The following is an 18,080-nucleotide window of genomic DNA, read 5'->3' as shown; positions in this document are numbered from 1 at the left end:
AAACCTGTTTAACTGTCAGTGTCCTCTAATGAGGAGGGGGTGGGTATCTGTGGAGATCATCTGGCTGGCCAACTGAAACAGATGCTATGACTGAAGGCCTCCCCATTAGAACCCAGAAGCATCTGTGTTTATGGGAAGCCAAGCAGGGGATCTCATTTTTAACAGAGTGTAAATCTCTATAAATAGTGGAGTTATCTACTTATCACAGAAATGCCAAGGGAAGATTCCACAATTTTCCTAACACTGGCTTTGCCTATAGGGACAGTAATAAAAAGTCAACCACTACAGACATACAGCCTTTTAAACATGAAATCACAGTCAGTGATGGGCAGTTTTTTTAAGTTGATTTGTTTGGGCTACTGGAACCCCTGACTGTTTAAGAATATAGAAATGTCTATACATTACAGACTGCTGCTACCCACTGGCTATTTGAAAGAATGCCAGTGTGGCAATGTCAACAAACCAAAGGGAACTGCGGTGGAAGTAATTACGCCCAAAGCCTTAAACTACAGACAATTTGCTTCTCTTTAAAAAAAAAAAAAGTACGGGGGGGGGGAGGACTTAAGCAAGATTTCTAAATAACACACTCTTGTGTCAAGGTTCCCTGAAGAAAATGGATTACTTAAGTAAACTTTTAAATCGAATAACAGTGCATAAAAAAAAAATTCATTGTGAGGCAGAAGTGGTAACACTGCTGTAATCCTAGCACTGGAGTGGTGGAGGCAGGAAGATGAGGAGTTAAGATAATCCTCAACTACACAGGGACTTATCGTCCAGTCTGGGCTCAATGAAAGAAGGAAAGGAAAGGAAAAACGGAGTGTGCTAGCAGACAAGCTGACTAGAAAGGGCTCATCACCAAACAGTCCCCCCACACGACTATAACCCTTAAAAATATATCATCTCTTCTGGCACCTCAGGCCTTGGTTACATTTCTCCAGAGATGAGCGTATCCCCACAGGAAAGAGGAGCGCTTGTCCCGGGGCCAGGCTACATGAAAAGCCCCACTCAATCATTTCTCCCATGGGATCATCTCTGAAAACTAACAGTCTGAAATTGCACTTTCACTATGTGTATGCGTGTTTGCTGGGGTGGTGGGGGTGGTGCTCACATCTGTAATCCAAGCACTGGGGAAGCTGAGGCAGGAAGAAGATGACTACAAGTTTCTGGCCAGACCATTTTAAGGCGAGACTAACTATCTCAGAGAAAGACCACAGGAAACCGTAGTGCATGTTTCCAAGGTCCAACCAGGTAGCACGTATCACCTATACTTCATTATTCTACCACGGGCTATATCCGCTTGCATGGACAGACCTCATTTTGTTCATCATTGCATCTTCTATGAGCTTCCATCTAGGGGCTTTAAGAATAAAACTGCTATGATCATCCACGCAGGAGTTATGTGGAATTTGGAGGTTTTGTTTGTTTGTTTGTTTGTTGAGATGGGGCCTCGCTACACAGCCAACTGTGATCTCTAACTTGTGATTCTCCTGCCTCAATTTCAGAGTGGAACGATTACAGTGTTTACCTCCATGCCTGGCTCTACATCCAAGTATACATATGAACATATGTCTTCAAAGCTCTGATACATCCTCATCTGATGTCTCATTTAAAAATGCCTTCTCCGATTCTGGAGGTTGTCTTCACTTTCTTAGTCATCTCCTTAGACACATGAAAATTTTGATAAAATTCTATTTTTCCTGATTGCTTATGCTTTTGTATTACATCTTTAAAAAAAACCATTGCTTAATCCAAAAGCATGCATTTTTAAAAATCTAGCCTTCCTTGGAAGAATCGCTCTTTCTGATGCTAGTTCAGGAACTGTTTCCTCATTTCCATTGTTAGATTTTCCATTGCCATTGTATAGAAACGTGGCTGCTTTCTGGATATTGCTTATCTATGGTACAGCTTTGCTGAACCTAGTTATTAGCTCTAAGTCATTTTTTTTCAGATAGATAAATTCTTTAGGAGTGCCATCTGGGGCTGGAGATGGAGCCCAATGGTAGAGCACTTACCCAGCATGCACTGAGTCTCTAGGTTCAATCCCCAGCACCACCCAAAACACCAACAAAGGAAAACCGCAACACGGCACCATCCGCATAGTGGTGGTTGCAAGTGCCTTTCATTCCTTTCCTTGCACATTGGCCCTACCTAAAACTCACGTCGTTGAACAGAAGTGGCCAAAGGAGACATCCTAGTCTCAGTCCTGATCTCTAGGACTTTTAACCTTCACCATGAAGCGCCATGACGGCTGTGGGTTTCCATTTGGTTCAGTTTTGTTTTGTGAACCAAACTTTGACAGTGCCAACTCATAAGGTTGCTCTGAGAATCTAACAAGAAAAGATCTATGAAGGTGTTTTCAAAACTGCAAAATGCTGGTTCACTTCAGGATTGTAGTCCACAACACAGCGTTCTTATTCTGTGAAGAGTTTACTCCCAAAGTTGCTAAAGAAATCTAAACAAATTGACCCCAATTCTTCAAAAATAAATAAAAATACAGCAAAGCACCTAAAGACATCACAAAATCTGAAGTCTAATGAGTACCATGTCTTCAAAGCAGCAAAATATACTGACAGGTCTCATGATTGTTACCTTAATTGCTGTGTTAATTTGAAGCCCTGTAATTACACACACACACACACACACACACACACACACAACATGTTTGTAAGACTGAGAGGTTTCTCACTTAATACAGCTTCATGACAAATATAAGCATAACACAATGGTACTGTTTACATATTCTATAATTTAGAAATTACTTTTAAATACTTATGTCCAATGGCAGATTTTCATCAGGTTTGCTGATTTTGGTCTGTAAACAGGGGTTATGCACCTACTTCTCATCCTTAGAAAGGATCTTTTGGGCAAGCTGGGAACACAGTTCAGTGCTAGAGTGCTTACCTAGCACACCAAAAAAGAAGGCAAGGGGGAAGAATTCTGCACCCAGCATCCACATAGAAAAGCCCCCTTTTCTCTAGTCTTCTGTGTCTCCACTCTAGCACCTTCTCTGGATTCTTAGGCCACATTCACTTAGGGCAGAACTGCATTCAAAATGCCGGGAAGAGGGGCTGGCACAGAGTGAGGAGCAGGCAGCCCGGCAGCTGTTTTGCCGGGAGGATAGGGTTGGAAGACAGGGGCCCTGTGGGATGCTGGTATTCTTAAGCTGGGCATTGATTACCTTGGGTTGTTCATTTTTGAAAAGTGGAACCAACGCCAGGCAGTGATGGCGCACACCTTTAATCCTAGCACTCGGGAGGCAGAGAGAGGCAGGCAGATCTCTGTGAGTTCGAGGCCAGCCTTGTCAACAGAGTGGGTTCCAGGACAGTCAGGACTACACAGAGGAAAAGAGAGAGAAGAAGAAAAAAGATCTGCTGGTCCCTAGCTTTTCAGTCATTTTTGGGTCTCACTTCTAGTTCAATACAGAGCCCTGTACTTTGAGTGTGCTGCTCAGTACCTCCCCCTCAGAAGACTGTTGATTTGAGCTTCCAAACAGCCATGCAGAAGGACTTCCTGTGCTGTCGCATCTAACAGCCATTAGTCACACGTAGAGCTTGAAATGTGGCCAATTCAACTGAGAATCTGGATATTTTTAATAAAACTCTCCCCTATAATGGGGCTAAAAACCCATGACCTAATGCATGCAAGGCAAACATTCCACCAGTGAGCAACAGTACCTGGTCTTGTTTTAAATGTTCAGACAGAGTCTTAACTCACTCTCGTCCAGGTGGGCTTGAGGTACAATTGCAACCTCCCTGCCTCAGCCTTCCAGGTAGCGAGGATTACAGGCCTACACCATCGGGCCTGGAGAGACACTGGATTTTTAATTTGCTTTTATCAGTTTACATCTATGACTTTTGTTTCTTCATCAATTTCTAAGGGTGCCTGAAACCCCCCACTGTCACCATTTCTGTAGTTAGCAGCTCACCCTGCCACCAGAGCAGCTAGGCCGGAGTTCCTGACAGACTGCTATTCAGATGAAGCTGGGAGTCTTCCTTTGCAGTAGAAAACCACTTCAAGAGAAGACAGTATGGAGCGGGGCTGGAGTTTACAGAAAAGGTATTAGCACTCACTTCAGGCGAGAGTGGTAGAGGCACTTAGGAACCGAACATGAAAGGAACGTTCTCATCTCAAACTCTCAATCCTCCTGCCTCAGCCACCAAGTCCTGGGATTACAGGACTGAACCACCACACCTGTCACTGCTTCTGTTTATTTCATTTCTATCATTTTGATTCCTCTTAATTGTACTTTTCTGTTTATTTTTCACTTTCTTAAATTTTTATAATTCAATTTCCCATTGTTATTCATATTTTTATTATTTCAGTAGTTACTTTGGAAATATACATATTAAGCCTAAAGCCATTCAAGTAGCTCTAACCTCCTTACTAAATAGAGCAAAAATCATAAAATACTTTGAGTCTAAGCCTGCCCTTACCCCATTTAGGTACAACTGCCATTATCTCTTTAGTTCTAGTGGTTAAAATTCCCGCAAGACATCACTGATTTATTTTGACTCCTATCATTGCCCTTGTTCTTGTTCTGAAACCGGGTCTTGCTATGTAGCCCAGCCTGGCCTCACCTCCCGGCAGCCCTTCTGCCCTGCATGGAGGGAAAGAGCCCCCATGCCTGGCTACTTCATCTCCTGCATTCTCTCTAAATACAGCCTTGGCCTCACTCCTCCAGCGGCAGCCTGACTACACGAGACCTCCTTTCCTGCCTTTTGTGTTCTCCTAAACCCTTTTCGCTGCTTTCTACTTTCTTTGAATTCCGAATAATTTTTTTCAAATTTTTATTTTCTGACCAGAAGTAGTTAGCCAATATAAAATAAACTCAAAGACTTTTTGTCTAATTTTGCTTTGTTTAGGCTTTTTTTTTCTTTTGCTTGCATATCTCGGTTTCTGTTGGGTTTGGTTTGGTTTGGTATGTTTCTTGGACTTGTGTGTTTTAGAGAGTGTGGAGTTGGGTGGGCAGGGAGGTGGGAAGGATCTGGGAGAAATTTGAGGGAGAAAGTATAATCAAAATGTATTATATAAAGAAAATTTTTTTTAAGCTTTAGTCCCAGCTCTTCGGAGGCAGAGGCAGGTGAATCTCTGTGTTCAGGGCCAGCCTGGTCTACAGAGGGAGTTCCAGGGAAGTCAAGGCTACACATAGAAGCCTTATCTCTAAAAACCAAAAACCAAATTTATTTTCCTAAATCTCTTCAAAGCTATCATTTCACACTCTCGCTCTTCACTCTTAAACTCCTATTTCTAGAAGCATTTTAAATACATATACTTACTGTGCCTGCTCATTTCTAGCACATATCTTTAATCCCAGCACTTGAGAGGCAGAGACAGGCAAATCTCCATGAGTTCGAGGCTAGCATGGTCTATAGAGCGAGTTCTAGGAAGGCTCCAAAGCTACAGAGAAACCCTGTCTCAAAAAAAACAAACAAAAAAAAGAAAGAAAGAAAGAAAGAAAGAAAGAAAAGGAAAAAAAAAACCTTCAACAAGCCACATTGGGGAAGCAGGAAACAAAGTCACCAGTTCCCAAGCCACCATGCAGCACAACCAACTGGAAGGTCTGCTGAAGGAGGCTGCTGAGTTCCAGACTCAGCATGTTAATTATCAGCCTGGGGCAAGCCTCAGAAGTTCTTTCATGACAAGTTGTCAGGTGACGCTGGTTTGCAGAAACACTGTGACAATCCTTGTACCAGGGATATGTAAACATCATAAAAGCAATGCTAAGGGGCTAGAGAGATGGCTCAGTGGTTAAGAGCATTGACCTCTCTTCCAGAGGACCTGAGTTCAACTCCTAGTACCCACCTGGCAGTAAACAACTGTCTATAACTCCAGCTCCAGGGGATCTGATCCCCTCTTCTGGCCTCGAGCCAACACATAGTGCAGAAAAACATGCAGACAAAACATATACCCATAAAATAATGTATGAATTTTAAAAAAGACTGACACACATACAAACTAACGGGACTATGGCAGCCTGCAGAGGGCCTGCACAGGTTCAAGCCAGACAGGGTCCCCAGCACTGAGAGAGGGCTCCCATCCCAAACCAAAACACTATCTCCAATTGACATCCACGTGCAAAGGAAAAATTAGTTTTTTCAATGACACCTCAAGGGGTATATTAACCATACTTATGGCTAGACCCTACGCCACAGTAGATAGCCAACACAAAATGAACTCAATGATATTTTTGTAGACTTTTTTTTGGTTGTTTTTGTTTTTGTTTTTTGTTTTTTCGAGACAGGGTTTCTCTGTGGCTTTGGAGCCTGTCCTGGAACTAGCTCTGTAGACCAGGCTGGCCTCGAACTCACAGAGATCCGCCTGCCTCTGCCTCCCGAGTGCTGGGATTAAAGGCGTGCGCCACCACCGCCCGGCTTTTGTAGACTTTTTGACTCAAATGACTTTGGGCATCTTTTGTCTTATTAAAAGCTTCTATATTGTGGTTTCTGATTTTGTGTTTTTACGAGTTTTAAGTGGTTGTGTGTGTGTACATGTTTACTGTTCTTTTTCTTCCTTAAAAAAGTTCTGGATTATATCTTGTGTTTGCCTGTTTATTTTCTAAAGAAAGAGGGAAAAAAAGGGTATGGAGTTGGGTAGATGGGGAGGATCTGAGAGGAGCTGAAGGACGGAAAACCATGATCGGAATATATTGGATGGAAAAACATTATCAAATACATATTCAGATATATATTTTATTAAAATATATATCTGAATATGTACTCAAATATATGTGTATATATCTGTAACATAGACCAGTTCCTTTTATTCTTTCTACAGAAGAACACAAGCAATACAGAGGCTTCAGTGTGTATAACAGAGACCTCATTAATACTCAGTATACTACATCATTTAATTTAGCAAATACAAATTAAGCTTATACTGTCATTAATTCACTGTAAATTGATTAAAAGGCTAAAGATAAAAGAGACTCGATTTATCTACAGGTAGATAAAAAGAACTATATTAGTGTCGAGCAATTGTTTACATTTAGTTTTGTGTTATTAATGGTTTGGATAACTCATGAAACAACAGCATCACCTAGGATTATCCAACAGCTCAGGAGAGAAGATAACATCAAGACTGAACTATACTTCAACGGTGCTGCTTTGCTCAGCAATCACTGTTACTGAGTGTTATACATCTATTCCAGGCTCATTCTCAACAAGGGTAATTAAATCTGCTCCTATCTCACAAATGTCATCAGTATCATTCCTTAGGAGAATATGTCCTCGTAACTGAGACTAATTTGAAAAAAAGAAAAGAAAGAGAAATCCCCAAGAAAGGGTTCTTTAGGGGGCTGGAGAGATGGCTCAGAGGTTAAGAGCATTGCTTGCTCTTCCAAAGGTCCTGAGTTCAATTCCCAGCAACCACATGGTGGCTCAAAACCATCTGTAATGAGGTCTGGTGCCCTCTTCTGGCCTGCAAGGCATACACACAGACAGAATATTGTATACATATTAAATAAATAAATAAATATAAAAAAAAAAGAGAAAGGGTTCTTTAAAAGACCCAGAACTTGGTGCTAATATTGTACTAGCTTGTCAGTTACATAAAAACTTATATGTTCATGAGCTCCTAATACTAACCCCACCACTGAATCTGTAAACATCCTATTGCTCTAGTGATTTCAAACCTCATTATTGCTTCTTACCTGAAAGATTTCCCTACTTCCTCCTCTACTTCACTAGTGCAATCCACTGACCCTTAGCACCTCATTCTGAATACAGCAGAAGACCGAAATACCTTGCATGATTCAGAGAGCTGGTGCTACATCATGTGGTTCAAATGGACAGCTTCAGGCTGTGATAAACTATTACACCTTTTGCCTTAAAAACAAAAACCAAACAAGCAAAAGAAGGAAGGGAAAATCAGTATTAAAAGTTATTTAGCTGAATTTTATTAAAGTCTTTGTATCTATCTTTGTAAAACACAGGAGAAAAATACAGGTCGAAACCAATAAATACAGAGTGTACACTTTCTTCTGAAGAAGCAGGGGGATGAATTACTCCTAAAATTCACACAGAAAGGGCTGAAATCTAAAATGTGCAAATATAGTGGTATATTATTTGTGTTCTAATAAATAAAGCTTGCCTGAAGATCAGAGGGCAAAGTAGCCATACCAGTCAGCCATACAGGCCAGCAAGCAGTGGCACACACCTTTAATTCTGGGATTTGGGAGACAGAGGAGACAGAGGCAAATGGATCTCTGTGAGTTCAAGGCCACCCTGTAATACACGATTGAATCTGTCTAAAAAATAAATGGAGCTCACACAACGGTGATTCCAAGTGCTTTTAATCCCAGCACTAGGGGAGTGGAGACAGGAGCGATGTGGCTGGGTGGAGAGAAGAATATAATGGGGAAGAGATGGGAAGGCAGGAGTGTGGTGTGGAGGATTTGTGGAGACAGGATCTCTCTCTTTCAGTCTGAAGACTTCACTGAGATAAGTGGCTTAGCTGCTTTCCTTTTCTGACCTTCAGGTTGAACCCCAATATCTGTCTCTGGGTTTTTATTATTCTTGCTACATAGAAAAATAAGGGCGGGCTGGCCAGGAAAAATAGCTCCCTGGGAAAAAAGCAGAGCTTGATCCCCAAGATCCACACGGTGAAAGGAAAGGACATGTATCAATGCATATGTGTGGAGGAGTTGTCCTTTCACCTCCACACATATATGCACCGATACATGTCCAACCATACACACACACACACAAAAATAAAAAGTAAACCATTGGGGTTTTAAATTTTTTAGAATGAGGAAGAGGTGCACTCCATGAGACAGCAAGGAGGAGTGATGAAGCAAGGTGCGACCCCCCACAAAGATGATGTGTTGTGACACAGAGAGAGCATCACAAATCAGTGGGGATAAAGGATGGACTCAATAAACATCGGGACAACTGTTCCTGCATATGGAAGGATAAAATTAACTTCCTAATTCACACCAAACACAAAAATAAGTTCCAGATGAATTAATCACCAAAATAGGCAAGGCAAATGGCTTTAAAATAAGATCTTTATGACTTCAAAGTAGGTTAAGCTTTCTTGAAGATCACATAAAAGTATAAACCATATAGACCAAAATGGCAAATATAACAATAATACTTAAATCTAAGACTTTGTAATCATAAAAAATGATCATCTAGAAGCTGTTTGCATCTAAAAGCTATCTGCAACTAACAACTCGAATCTAAAGCAAATCTTGCCCTCCTCTAAAGGGAAATCTATATAAATAAGAAAATACGAATATACCAATTAAAAAATGGACAAAAGCTGTACAATGATAATGCATGGAGAAACTCTTTGGAAACCAAAAGGAAAAATGCTTAACCTCACTGGTGATGAGCATAAAACAGAAATTACATTGATGAGATCGTGTTGTATTTCTTAGATTAAGTTTAATGTCAGCAACCTAGAGTGTGGGTGTTTAGAGACTGCATTATAGGGCTGGGTGTTGTGGGGCAAACTTTTAGTCCCAGCATTCAGAGGCAGAGGCAGGCAAATCTCTGTGATTAGGTTAGACCATTCTACAAAGCGAATTCCAGGCCAGCCTGGGCTACACAGGGAGACCCTATCTCAAAAACAAAGAAAGAAAAAACAGCCAGCATTACAGCAAGAGTTTGGTACTCCAAATGCAGGCATTTCCAAGGGGTTACTCCTCTATCAAAGATTTCTGCATAGTAAAATAACATACCTTTAGAGAGGTGAGATGGTCCGGCATTTGCTACCAAGCCTGACAACCTGAATTCAAGTCTGGGACCACATGGTAGAAGAAGAACTGACTCCCACAAGCTGTCCTCTGAGCTCTATGCATGGGCCATGGCACAAATGTGCACACTTGTATACAGACAGATGTAAAAACAATAATATACTTTACACCTTAACTATTTGAAAAAAGAATAAATCCATATATCAAATAGTGCTTTAAGGAATTAAACTTTATTTTCTAAAATTTATTGCACTTGATGATTCTTTTTAAATCTCTACTAAACTGATGCACAAAAGCAAGGGTATAAAACAGAGACAATGATGGGTAAATATCTAACATGGCCTCTGCTCTCTTTTTTTTTTTTTTTTTTTTTTTTTGGTTTTTCGAGACAGGGTTTCTCTGTGGTTTTGGAGCCTGTCCTGGAACTAGCTCTTGTAGACCAGGCTGGTCTCGAACTCACAGAGATCCGCCTGCCTCTGCCTCCCGAGTGCTGGGATTAAAGGCGTGCGCCACCACCGCCCGGCGGCCTCTGCTCTCTTGAAGTGGAGGCAAATAATAACACGAGTACTATATTTTTGGGTCAGGGTCTTATTCCACTGTAGCAGGCTTTCTTGGACCATCAGCCCCCAAATCATGACATGGAAACTTATTATTAATTATCAATGGTTGGCCTTAATTTAGGCTTGTTTCTTGCTAGCTCTTATAATTTAATCTAAGCTGTTTCTCTTCATCTACATTTTGCCTCAGGGATTTTTACCTTTCTTTCACTCTGTGTCCTACTCAGTGTCTGACTGGCTGGCAGCTGCCTAGCCCAGGGCGTCTCCCTTTCTTTCTCCCAGTTCTCTCCACTTCTCAAGCCTAGATTCCTCCTCCTACTTATTCTCTCTGTCCTCCAGCCCTGCCTATCCCTCTACTGCCAAGTTATTGGTCATTGAGCTTTTTATTAGCCCAATCCGGTACCTTAGTCTGGCAGATCAACACATCTTTACATCGTTAAACAAATGTAACATAAACAGATATGACACATCTTTACATAAAGTAATATCCCACAACATTCTGTAGCTCAGGCTGGCCTAGAACTCTGTACATACACCAGGCTGGCCTCATACATACAATTATCCCCCTGCCTCTGTCTCCTAAATCCTGGGATTACAGACTTGTGCCAACACACCGGGTACAGCACTCTAGCACAGTTACAATGAGAACAGATAAATCTCTAAAATAGGAACACAGGTTTTCAAGAGTGTGTAACAAAGTATCCTGATTTAAAGGGAGAGATCAGAACAGGTTTCCTAAGTGTACTGTGTGTAGGAGGTAAATGGTTGGGGGCAGAACATTACAAAGAAACTACTATAGCGTCAAGGAACTGAAAGGCTTATATAACCTGAGCACAGACAGTAAAAGGGAGGGGAGGGAAACAGGAGCAAAACTGCAAAGAGCCTCAAGGTTAAGCATTTGATCTTCTCCCCAAAACTAATGGGAAGTTGCTGAGGAGCGGTTTAAACAGCGAGGGGCACGAGAAGAATAACCAGTGTGGGGAATGGAAATGGGGTAGAATGCCAAAAGGAGACTACTTGGAAACTTCCTGTAGTTACCCAGAGCAGAGAGAGAAAAGAGGGTGGAAATGAAGGTGCAGAATGGTGAACTGATCAGGGAAAAAGATGCCACGACAGCAGTGATGATTTTAGTATCGAGGATGGCTTAGAGCCACGACAGCAGTGATGATTTTAGTATCGAGGATGGCTTAGAGCCACGACAGCAGTGATGATTTTAGTATCGAGGATGGCTTAAAGCAACAATACTCCCAAGTCTACCTTTTCAGGGCCCTAATTAAAGACCCTTAAAAATTATTATTATCTTTAGTGTGTGGGTAGGAAAGCAGTGAAAAATTGTACAAAGAGTAGAGCAGGGGATGTGCCAAGAGATATAGAGAGCAGGGACAGGGAGACAGTTGGCTGGATAAGGCACTTGCCCCTTCCAAGTGTGAATACCTGAGTCCAAATCCCCTGAACCACTGTAAAGCCAGATAAGATGTCCCAAGTCTATAATCCTGGGTAAAAAGTTCCTCCAGGAGCTGGAAAGCCAGCTAGCTGGGCATAAGCAGAGGTGAACAACTAAAGAAACCCTGTCTCAAACAGGGTGGAGGGATGACTAGCCCAGTGTTGTCCTTTGATGGCCACATATGACCATGCCTGTGCCCTCTCTGTCTCTCTCTCTCTCTGTCTCTCTCTCTCTCTGTCTCTCTCTCTCTCTCTGTCTCTCTCTCTCTCTCTCTCTCTCACACACACACACACACACACATCATACCCACCAGGTTTCCACTGGATGTGTGATGGTGTCATTCAATGAAAGAAAAACAGAAAAGTACCAGGTAGGTGGATCCTAGCTTTAGATTTGAACAAGAATTAAAGTGGTCTCGAACTTATCTATCTATCTATCTGTCTGTCTGTCTGTCTGTCTGTCTGTCTGTCTGTCTATCTGTCTATCTATCATCTATCTATCTATTATCTATCTATCATCTATCTATCTGTCTATCTATCATCTATCTATCTATCTATCTATCTATCTATCTATCTATCTATCTATCTATCTATCTTGGTATTTTGAGACGGTGTCTGTGTAGCCCTGACCTGGAACTCACTATGTGGACCAGGCTGACCTCAAACTGTCAGAGATCCACCTGCCTCTACCTCTGTGGGGATCAAAGGTAGGCGCCCAGCCTTGCTCTTGAATTTAAGTAGGCAGTTTCACGATCAATTTAGAATTTGGAGGGCAGTTCTGTGGGGTATGGGTGAAATCCTGAGAACCTCAGGCATACACACAGTAGTTGTAGCTTTGGCTCAGAAGGGATTACCGGAGGAGATAAAAGAGTATGGGAATTGAATGACAGGGTGGAGAAAGGCAAGTCTGCAGTGAGATGAGTCAGGAGAGTAGCAAGACATCACAGAAACCATGGAAGAGTATCTCCCATTAAGGAGACAAAGGTCAGGCCAGGCGGTGGTAGCACATGCCTTTATTCCCAACACTAGGGAAGCAGAGGCAGGTGGATCTCTGTGAGTTCAAGGCCAGCCTGGTCTACAAAGCAAATTCCATGACAGCCAGGGCTGTTACATAGAAAAACCCTGTCTCAGGACAAAAAAAAAAAAAAAAAAAAAAAGGCAATGGTCAACGATGTCAGATGCTGCTGAGGCATCAAGTATGACAAGGATTGAAAAATGTGTATTAATTTTAGGGACAGGTTTCAGTCAGACTGTGGGCGCAGGTAAATGTTTCAATAAACACAGAAAATCATCAGCGTTTACTGCTGTAAAATAAGAAGAGTAAAGGTGACTGTGTGGGGACAGAGGGAGGGTTTAAGATAAGAGAAGCTGCGGTATGTTCTGATTCAGGAGAGGGGCTCCTGAGGGAGGCAGAAACAGACCCTGAATTACATTCAGAAGGGCCAGCCCAAGATAAAAGGGGGGTTATGAGAAAAGGAGTAGAAAGAGATGGAACTAGTCTGATGACCTCTAAGGTCTCTTTGGGACTCTAGAATCTCATGACCTACAACTCCCTATAGACAGGACATTTGTATATGTGCATGAATGTATGCAAACTCATTCAAATATTCAGGTGTAAGTGAATGGGCCAAGCACATCGTTAGTCTGTAATGACGCAGTTAATATCCCCAGGTTTTCCACCAGTGTACTCTCTGGGCCGGCTCCATCCATCAGAGCTTTTAGCTCTGATGCATACTGCAATAACAGCAGTGACCTGGCCCCATCTCTCCTCGCCAACCCCATTCTACCCCGCCATCCTACCAGCTTAAGGAAGAAGTAAAATGTAAATCCCTGAAACTTCAGCACTGCCTGCCGCATTCGAAGCGACTGTCATTTAGCAAAACAGAACGTGACACCCCAAATCCATCTGCACTCCGGGCTGAAGACATTGCAGCTTCACTCGACAGTTGACAGGTTTCTCCCCAGGGGATGGTCTCAGGTTAGCCCTAAAAGTCATCTGCAGGCCCCCTCCTCTTCTCATAGCATCATTCATTCGGGCCCTCATTCATTTAGGAAGAACGAGAAATGGGTCCCTACACCCTTGCCCCGACTGCAGCCGACTACACCCCGCGGTTACCCGGCAGTGCCACCTCAGAAACCTCGGAGGAACGCGGAGGACACTCAGCGCTCGTCAGAGGGGGCTCGAGTGGCCACCACCCTCAGGGTGCCCGGAGGACAAGGGAAACGAACCCCAGGGGATGGCAAGGGAGGCGCGGGAGACCCGAGGGGAACGAGGAGACAACCCTCTGGGAGGACCGAGTTTCCGAGCAGAGCTAATCCCCTGCCGCAGCTGCCCTGTCTTGCCTCCAGCCCTCCTCTGACCTCCCTTCTTTCAGTGCTCCCCGGTGCTCAGCCTCGCGTCCCCTCCCTGGCGCCCGCGTGGACCTCACAGCCGTCGCAAACCCCGCGATCCCGCCGCGAGCTGGGGTTGCCCGGCAGCCACTCACCCGGCCCGCCATCTTCGCAGACACGTCCGGTTCCGAGGCTGCAGCTCCGCACTCGGCTGAGCCCGCCCCCGCCGCGCGCGTGCCCGCCTGCAGCCCGCCCTCGCGCAGGCGCGCAGGCGCCGGGGGACCGTGCCCGCGCCAGGCCGCGTCCCCGGAGCCCTTCCCCGGCCCGTGCACGCGCGCGCAGGCCGAGCAGCGCCATTTTGGCTGAAGACAAGCTGGCTTCCATCGTCGCTACTAGCCTGTTTCCGCAGAAGCCATGACAGTTGGCCACGTGGCCTTTAATGGCCTTTTAGCTTTCTGCGCTGAGAAAACCCCGCTTGGTTACTGCCCTTCCCCCAAGAAAGGGCAACAGCCAGAAGCTGGTTCTGAATTCGGATTCTCTTGGAACCCAGGCTTTTCTTTTGCAGGAGCACTTGTTTTGAAAGTGAATCATATATATATATATATTTGTTGCTTTATGGTTCGGTAATTTCAATTATAAGCACAATTTATACCCTTAGTGATCTTTTTTCCAGGACTGTTTCATTTTAGAGTACTCTGCAAATAAACGCCATAGGTCCGGTCTGTGTATGAGGAGGTTTGTGTGTGCATGTATGTGTTTAGGCCAGAAGATTCCAAGATTGTCTTCTTCGATCACTTGTTCACCTTATTTCTCAAAAAAAAGACCCCCTCACCCACCACACAGGCTTGGGTAGGCTTGGGTGGCCCAGGGAATCCTCCTGCCTCTACCTTGTCTGCACTGCCAGGCTGGTGGATGTCAGGCGTCCTGACTGAGCTCCTCATCTGCTAAGAGAGATCTTAGCAGTCCACCTTCTCCCCAAACCCCAGTTCAGTCTTTAACCTCCATGTTGCCTTCGTTCACACCATTTCTTCACTGGAATCTCTGAAGCTCTAACTTCAGGCTGCAGGAAGAAAAATTCTACAGCAGATGCTTGTAATGTTGGACCCTAGCGTCCAATCACCAAGGAGGAGGAGGAGGAGTCGCCCCAAGAGACCATCTCTCATATCACAGCTGATGTAAAAGCATGAGGATTTTATTAATTCTGTCATGACAGGGTCTTCCAGCAGTCGGGAGGCTAGAAGACCTTGAATGTCTGGTACAGGCTATTTTTAAAGGGAAAAACCACAGAAGGAAGGGGTGTCTGGGGGTTGTTCTTTAACTATTACAATTGGTTTGTTCAAAAGGGCTATTACCAATAATTGGCTGGAGAGTGGTTGCCAGATCAGATGAGGTAAGGGAAAACATCTGAGGGTCACTTTGCCCCTTTCCCAGGGCCTAAGTCAAAACTCCAGTCACTGAGTCAATACCTAAGGGTTATCTTGCCCCTATTCAATAACTGAGTTCTATTTGGAGAACATTCACAAGGACTCAGGGAGATGATGGAAAGTTCCCAACATTTCAGTATGTGTGTGGGCAATTGTTAAGTCCTTGGTTCCCGGGGGGAAGAGGGAAACATTACTGCTGAGACTGAGAGTTGTCAGAAATGGCTTAAAGTTCTACAGTAAGTCCCTCTGTTAATGTTTCCTTTCACATTTGCCTGAGATGATAAGGAATATTAGGGCTTGGCTTTAATTCCTCGTTGAAGAGAATGTATGAGGATATGACTGCTTCGATGTATGTATCGTTGAGGAGGGTTTTATTGTAGATATGAGAGAGAACACGGCCAGAGGCATGTGGAAGAGTCCAGAGTGATCAGGCCAACAAAATAGGTTGGGTTATGAGAGGAGAGAGAGCAAAAAAGGAAGGGAAGAAAGAGAGGAGAGGGGACCAGAAGAGAGAACCAAGAGAGAGAGTGTGTGTAACCGAAATGGCTGAGTTAAATGGGAATTTGAATTTGAAGCTGGGGGAAGGGAAGCAAAGTCCAGCCCCTTGGCTGGAGAGGGTTAAGGCAGGGACTGGAGTTAGATATGCTGGGAGGAGCCCCAGGTGGGGTGGGAGGTCCTTCTGTCTATATGTTGCTTTTATTGGTTAATGAATAAAGGGACTGCTTTGGGCCTATAGAGCTAGAGGGAAACAGAACTAGGTGGGTGGGTGGGTGGGGACCTAAACGGAATGCTGGGAGGAAGAAAGCAGAGTCAGGGAGACTCACGGAGCCGCCAGAGTCAGACATGCCAAAACTTTGCTGGTAGGCCACTGCCACGTGGCGATACACTGATTAATAGAGATGGGTTAGTTTAGGATATGAGTTTAACCAGAAATATGCTTAAGCTATTGGCCAAATAGTATTGCATATAATATGGTTTTCTGAGTGGCTATTTTGTGGCTGGGCATCCCGGAAGAACAAGCAACCCTCCATGAAACACCCAGGTAGTAAGTGAGATTTGTCCTGGGTTTCTTTGGGACCTGACATGTAATTAATTGGGGGGGGGGGATTTTTAGCCAATATGAAAGAAAACAAGAAAAGAATTAAAGCTCAACATTAATAGGTTTTCTGTCCTCCCCCACCCAAAGCAGGTTTCTCCACTGACACAGTGAGGTCAAGTTGAACTGAAAAATACAAGAACAGATTTATTGGCACAAAGCAACTCCTGGACAGATTCTCCAGTCCCAGAGATGGAGGCTGGAGCAGCCTCGCCCACAAACAAAAGCAGGGAGACGTTATAGGATGTAGGCAAGGCATGATGACCTGTTCACCCCAAGCTGGATTTGTGCCCAAGTATGGTCAAAAGCTGAGCACTTCAGGTAGGGACTTGGGTGGCTGGCAACTTCAGGTGAGGAAGCTGCTGTAGCTGACAAAAATTCAGAACTGGGCTTTTTGATGCCTTCCCTTTATTTGGAGATTCTCTGAGTAGACAGGGTTTAGAGAGACAGGAATAGGGTTTCCCAGACTGTGCAGGAATGAGCTGGAGGTTCCCACTGATGAAGCATGTTTAGCAATATAAAATTAAGAACTGATCAAATCAAGCCAGTCGTAGTAGTGACCACCTATAATCCCAGCCCTGGGAGGCAGAGGCAGGTGGATCTCTGTGAGTTTGAGGCCAGCCTGATCTACAGAGTAGTGAGTTCCAGGACAGCCAGAGCTACTTAGCGAGACCCTGTCTCGGAAAGGTTAAAAAAAAAAAAGAACTGATAAAATAAAAATCAAAGCGTGAGCTCAAGATAAACCAAGAACAGAAGAAAGAATTTATGTGGATTTCATGAATCCCCACTGAATCTGACCCTGTGGTGCTGTGCTGGACCGCTCAGATGTGATAGCTAAGTCACTAGTGACCTCAGGGATTAGGAGGAAGGGGAGAAAAACAGTTGAACTCTGATGTTACCTTGGCAAAAGACTGTTTAGAAACAAGAGCGAAAAGAAGAATATCCAAGAAGAAACAAAGAACCAGAAGGCTTTCTTGCCCTTCTCTGTCACTCATCTACTGTGTCCTTCCTGAACCTCAGCCCTCCGAAGGTACCCTGAGAAGGACAGATTCATAAACTTAATGAGTACATCTTACTTTTCTTTTTACTGCTGTTACTTCGAACTTAAACCTATATATCACAACGATTCTGCCCAATTACCAGATCCAGATGACACTGGCTCTCAGCCCAAAGATCTAGCATCACTTTCCAGGCTGGTGTTCCTATCTCTATCATGGCCTGTTTGTCTTGTTTTGCTCAGTAAAAGAACTGCAAGGAGAAATTTCTTCCAGGTCTCCAACAAGGACGAATGCTTACCATCTCGGAAGGCCCAGCCTGCCTGCAAGTGGTTAAAAACTAAAAACAGATCCTGTACCGAGCCCTGCAGGATCCGCCAGTGGTGCCTCAGGCAGACACAGCTTGTTCTTTAAACCAGGAGGGAAGGACTGGGAGACCTTGCTCCAGTTTGTCCCCGCATCTCTGTAGTCCATCTGTGCCTTGCTCTGGCTCGTGTTCAAGGTCATTCTAGAAAGAGAGAAGAGCTAACGTCGCAT

The 18,080-nt window shown here is 44.0% G+C and overlaps 1 protein-coding gene across 1 annotated transcript in view; it reads right to left on the bottom strand.

The window, feature by feature from the left end:
* Positions 1 to 14,250, bottom strand: part of Nsf (N-ethylmaleimide sensitive factor, vesicle fusing ATPase) — a 135,090-nt gene extending 120,840 nt beyond the window's left edge. Inside the window, exon 1 of the mRNA XM_075990470.1 lies at positions 14,184 to 14,250. Within this exon, the coding sequence (XP_075846585.1) occupies positions 14,184 to 14,195 (12 nt within the window). The 5' untranslated portion in view covers positions 14,196 to 14,250. The remainder of the gene's footprint in view (positions 1 to 14,183) is intronic.
* Between the last annotated feature and the right edge of the window lie 3,830 nt (positions 14,251 to 18,080).

The sequence above is a fragment of the Microtus pennsylvanicus genome, chromosome 11 (genome assembly GCF_037038515.1).
Source record: "Microtus pennsylvanicus isolate mMicPen1 chromosome 11, mMicPen1.hap1, whole genome shotgun sequence".
NCBI lineage: Eukaryota > Metazoa > Chordata > Mammalia > Rodentia > Cricetidae > Microtus > Microtus pennsylvanicus.
This window is presented reverse-complemented; position numbering and strand designations above follow the sequence as displayed.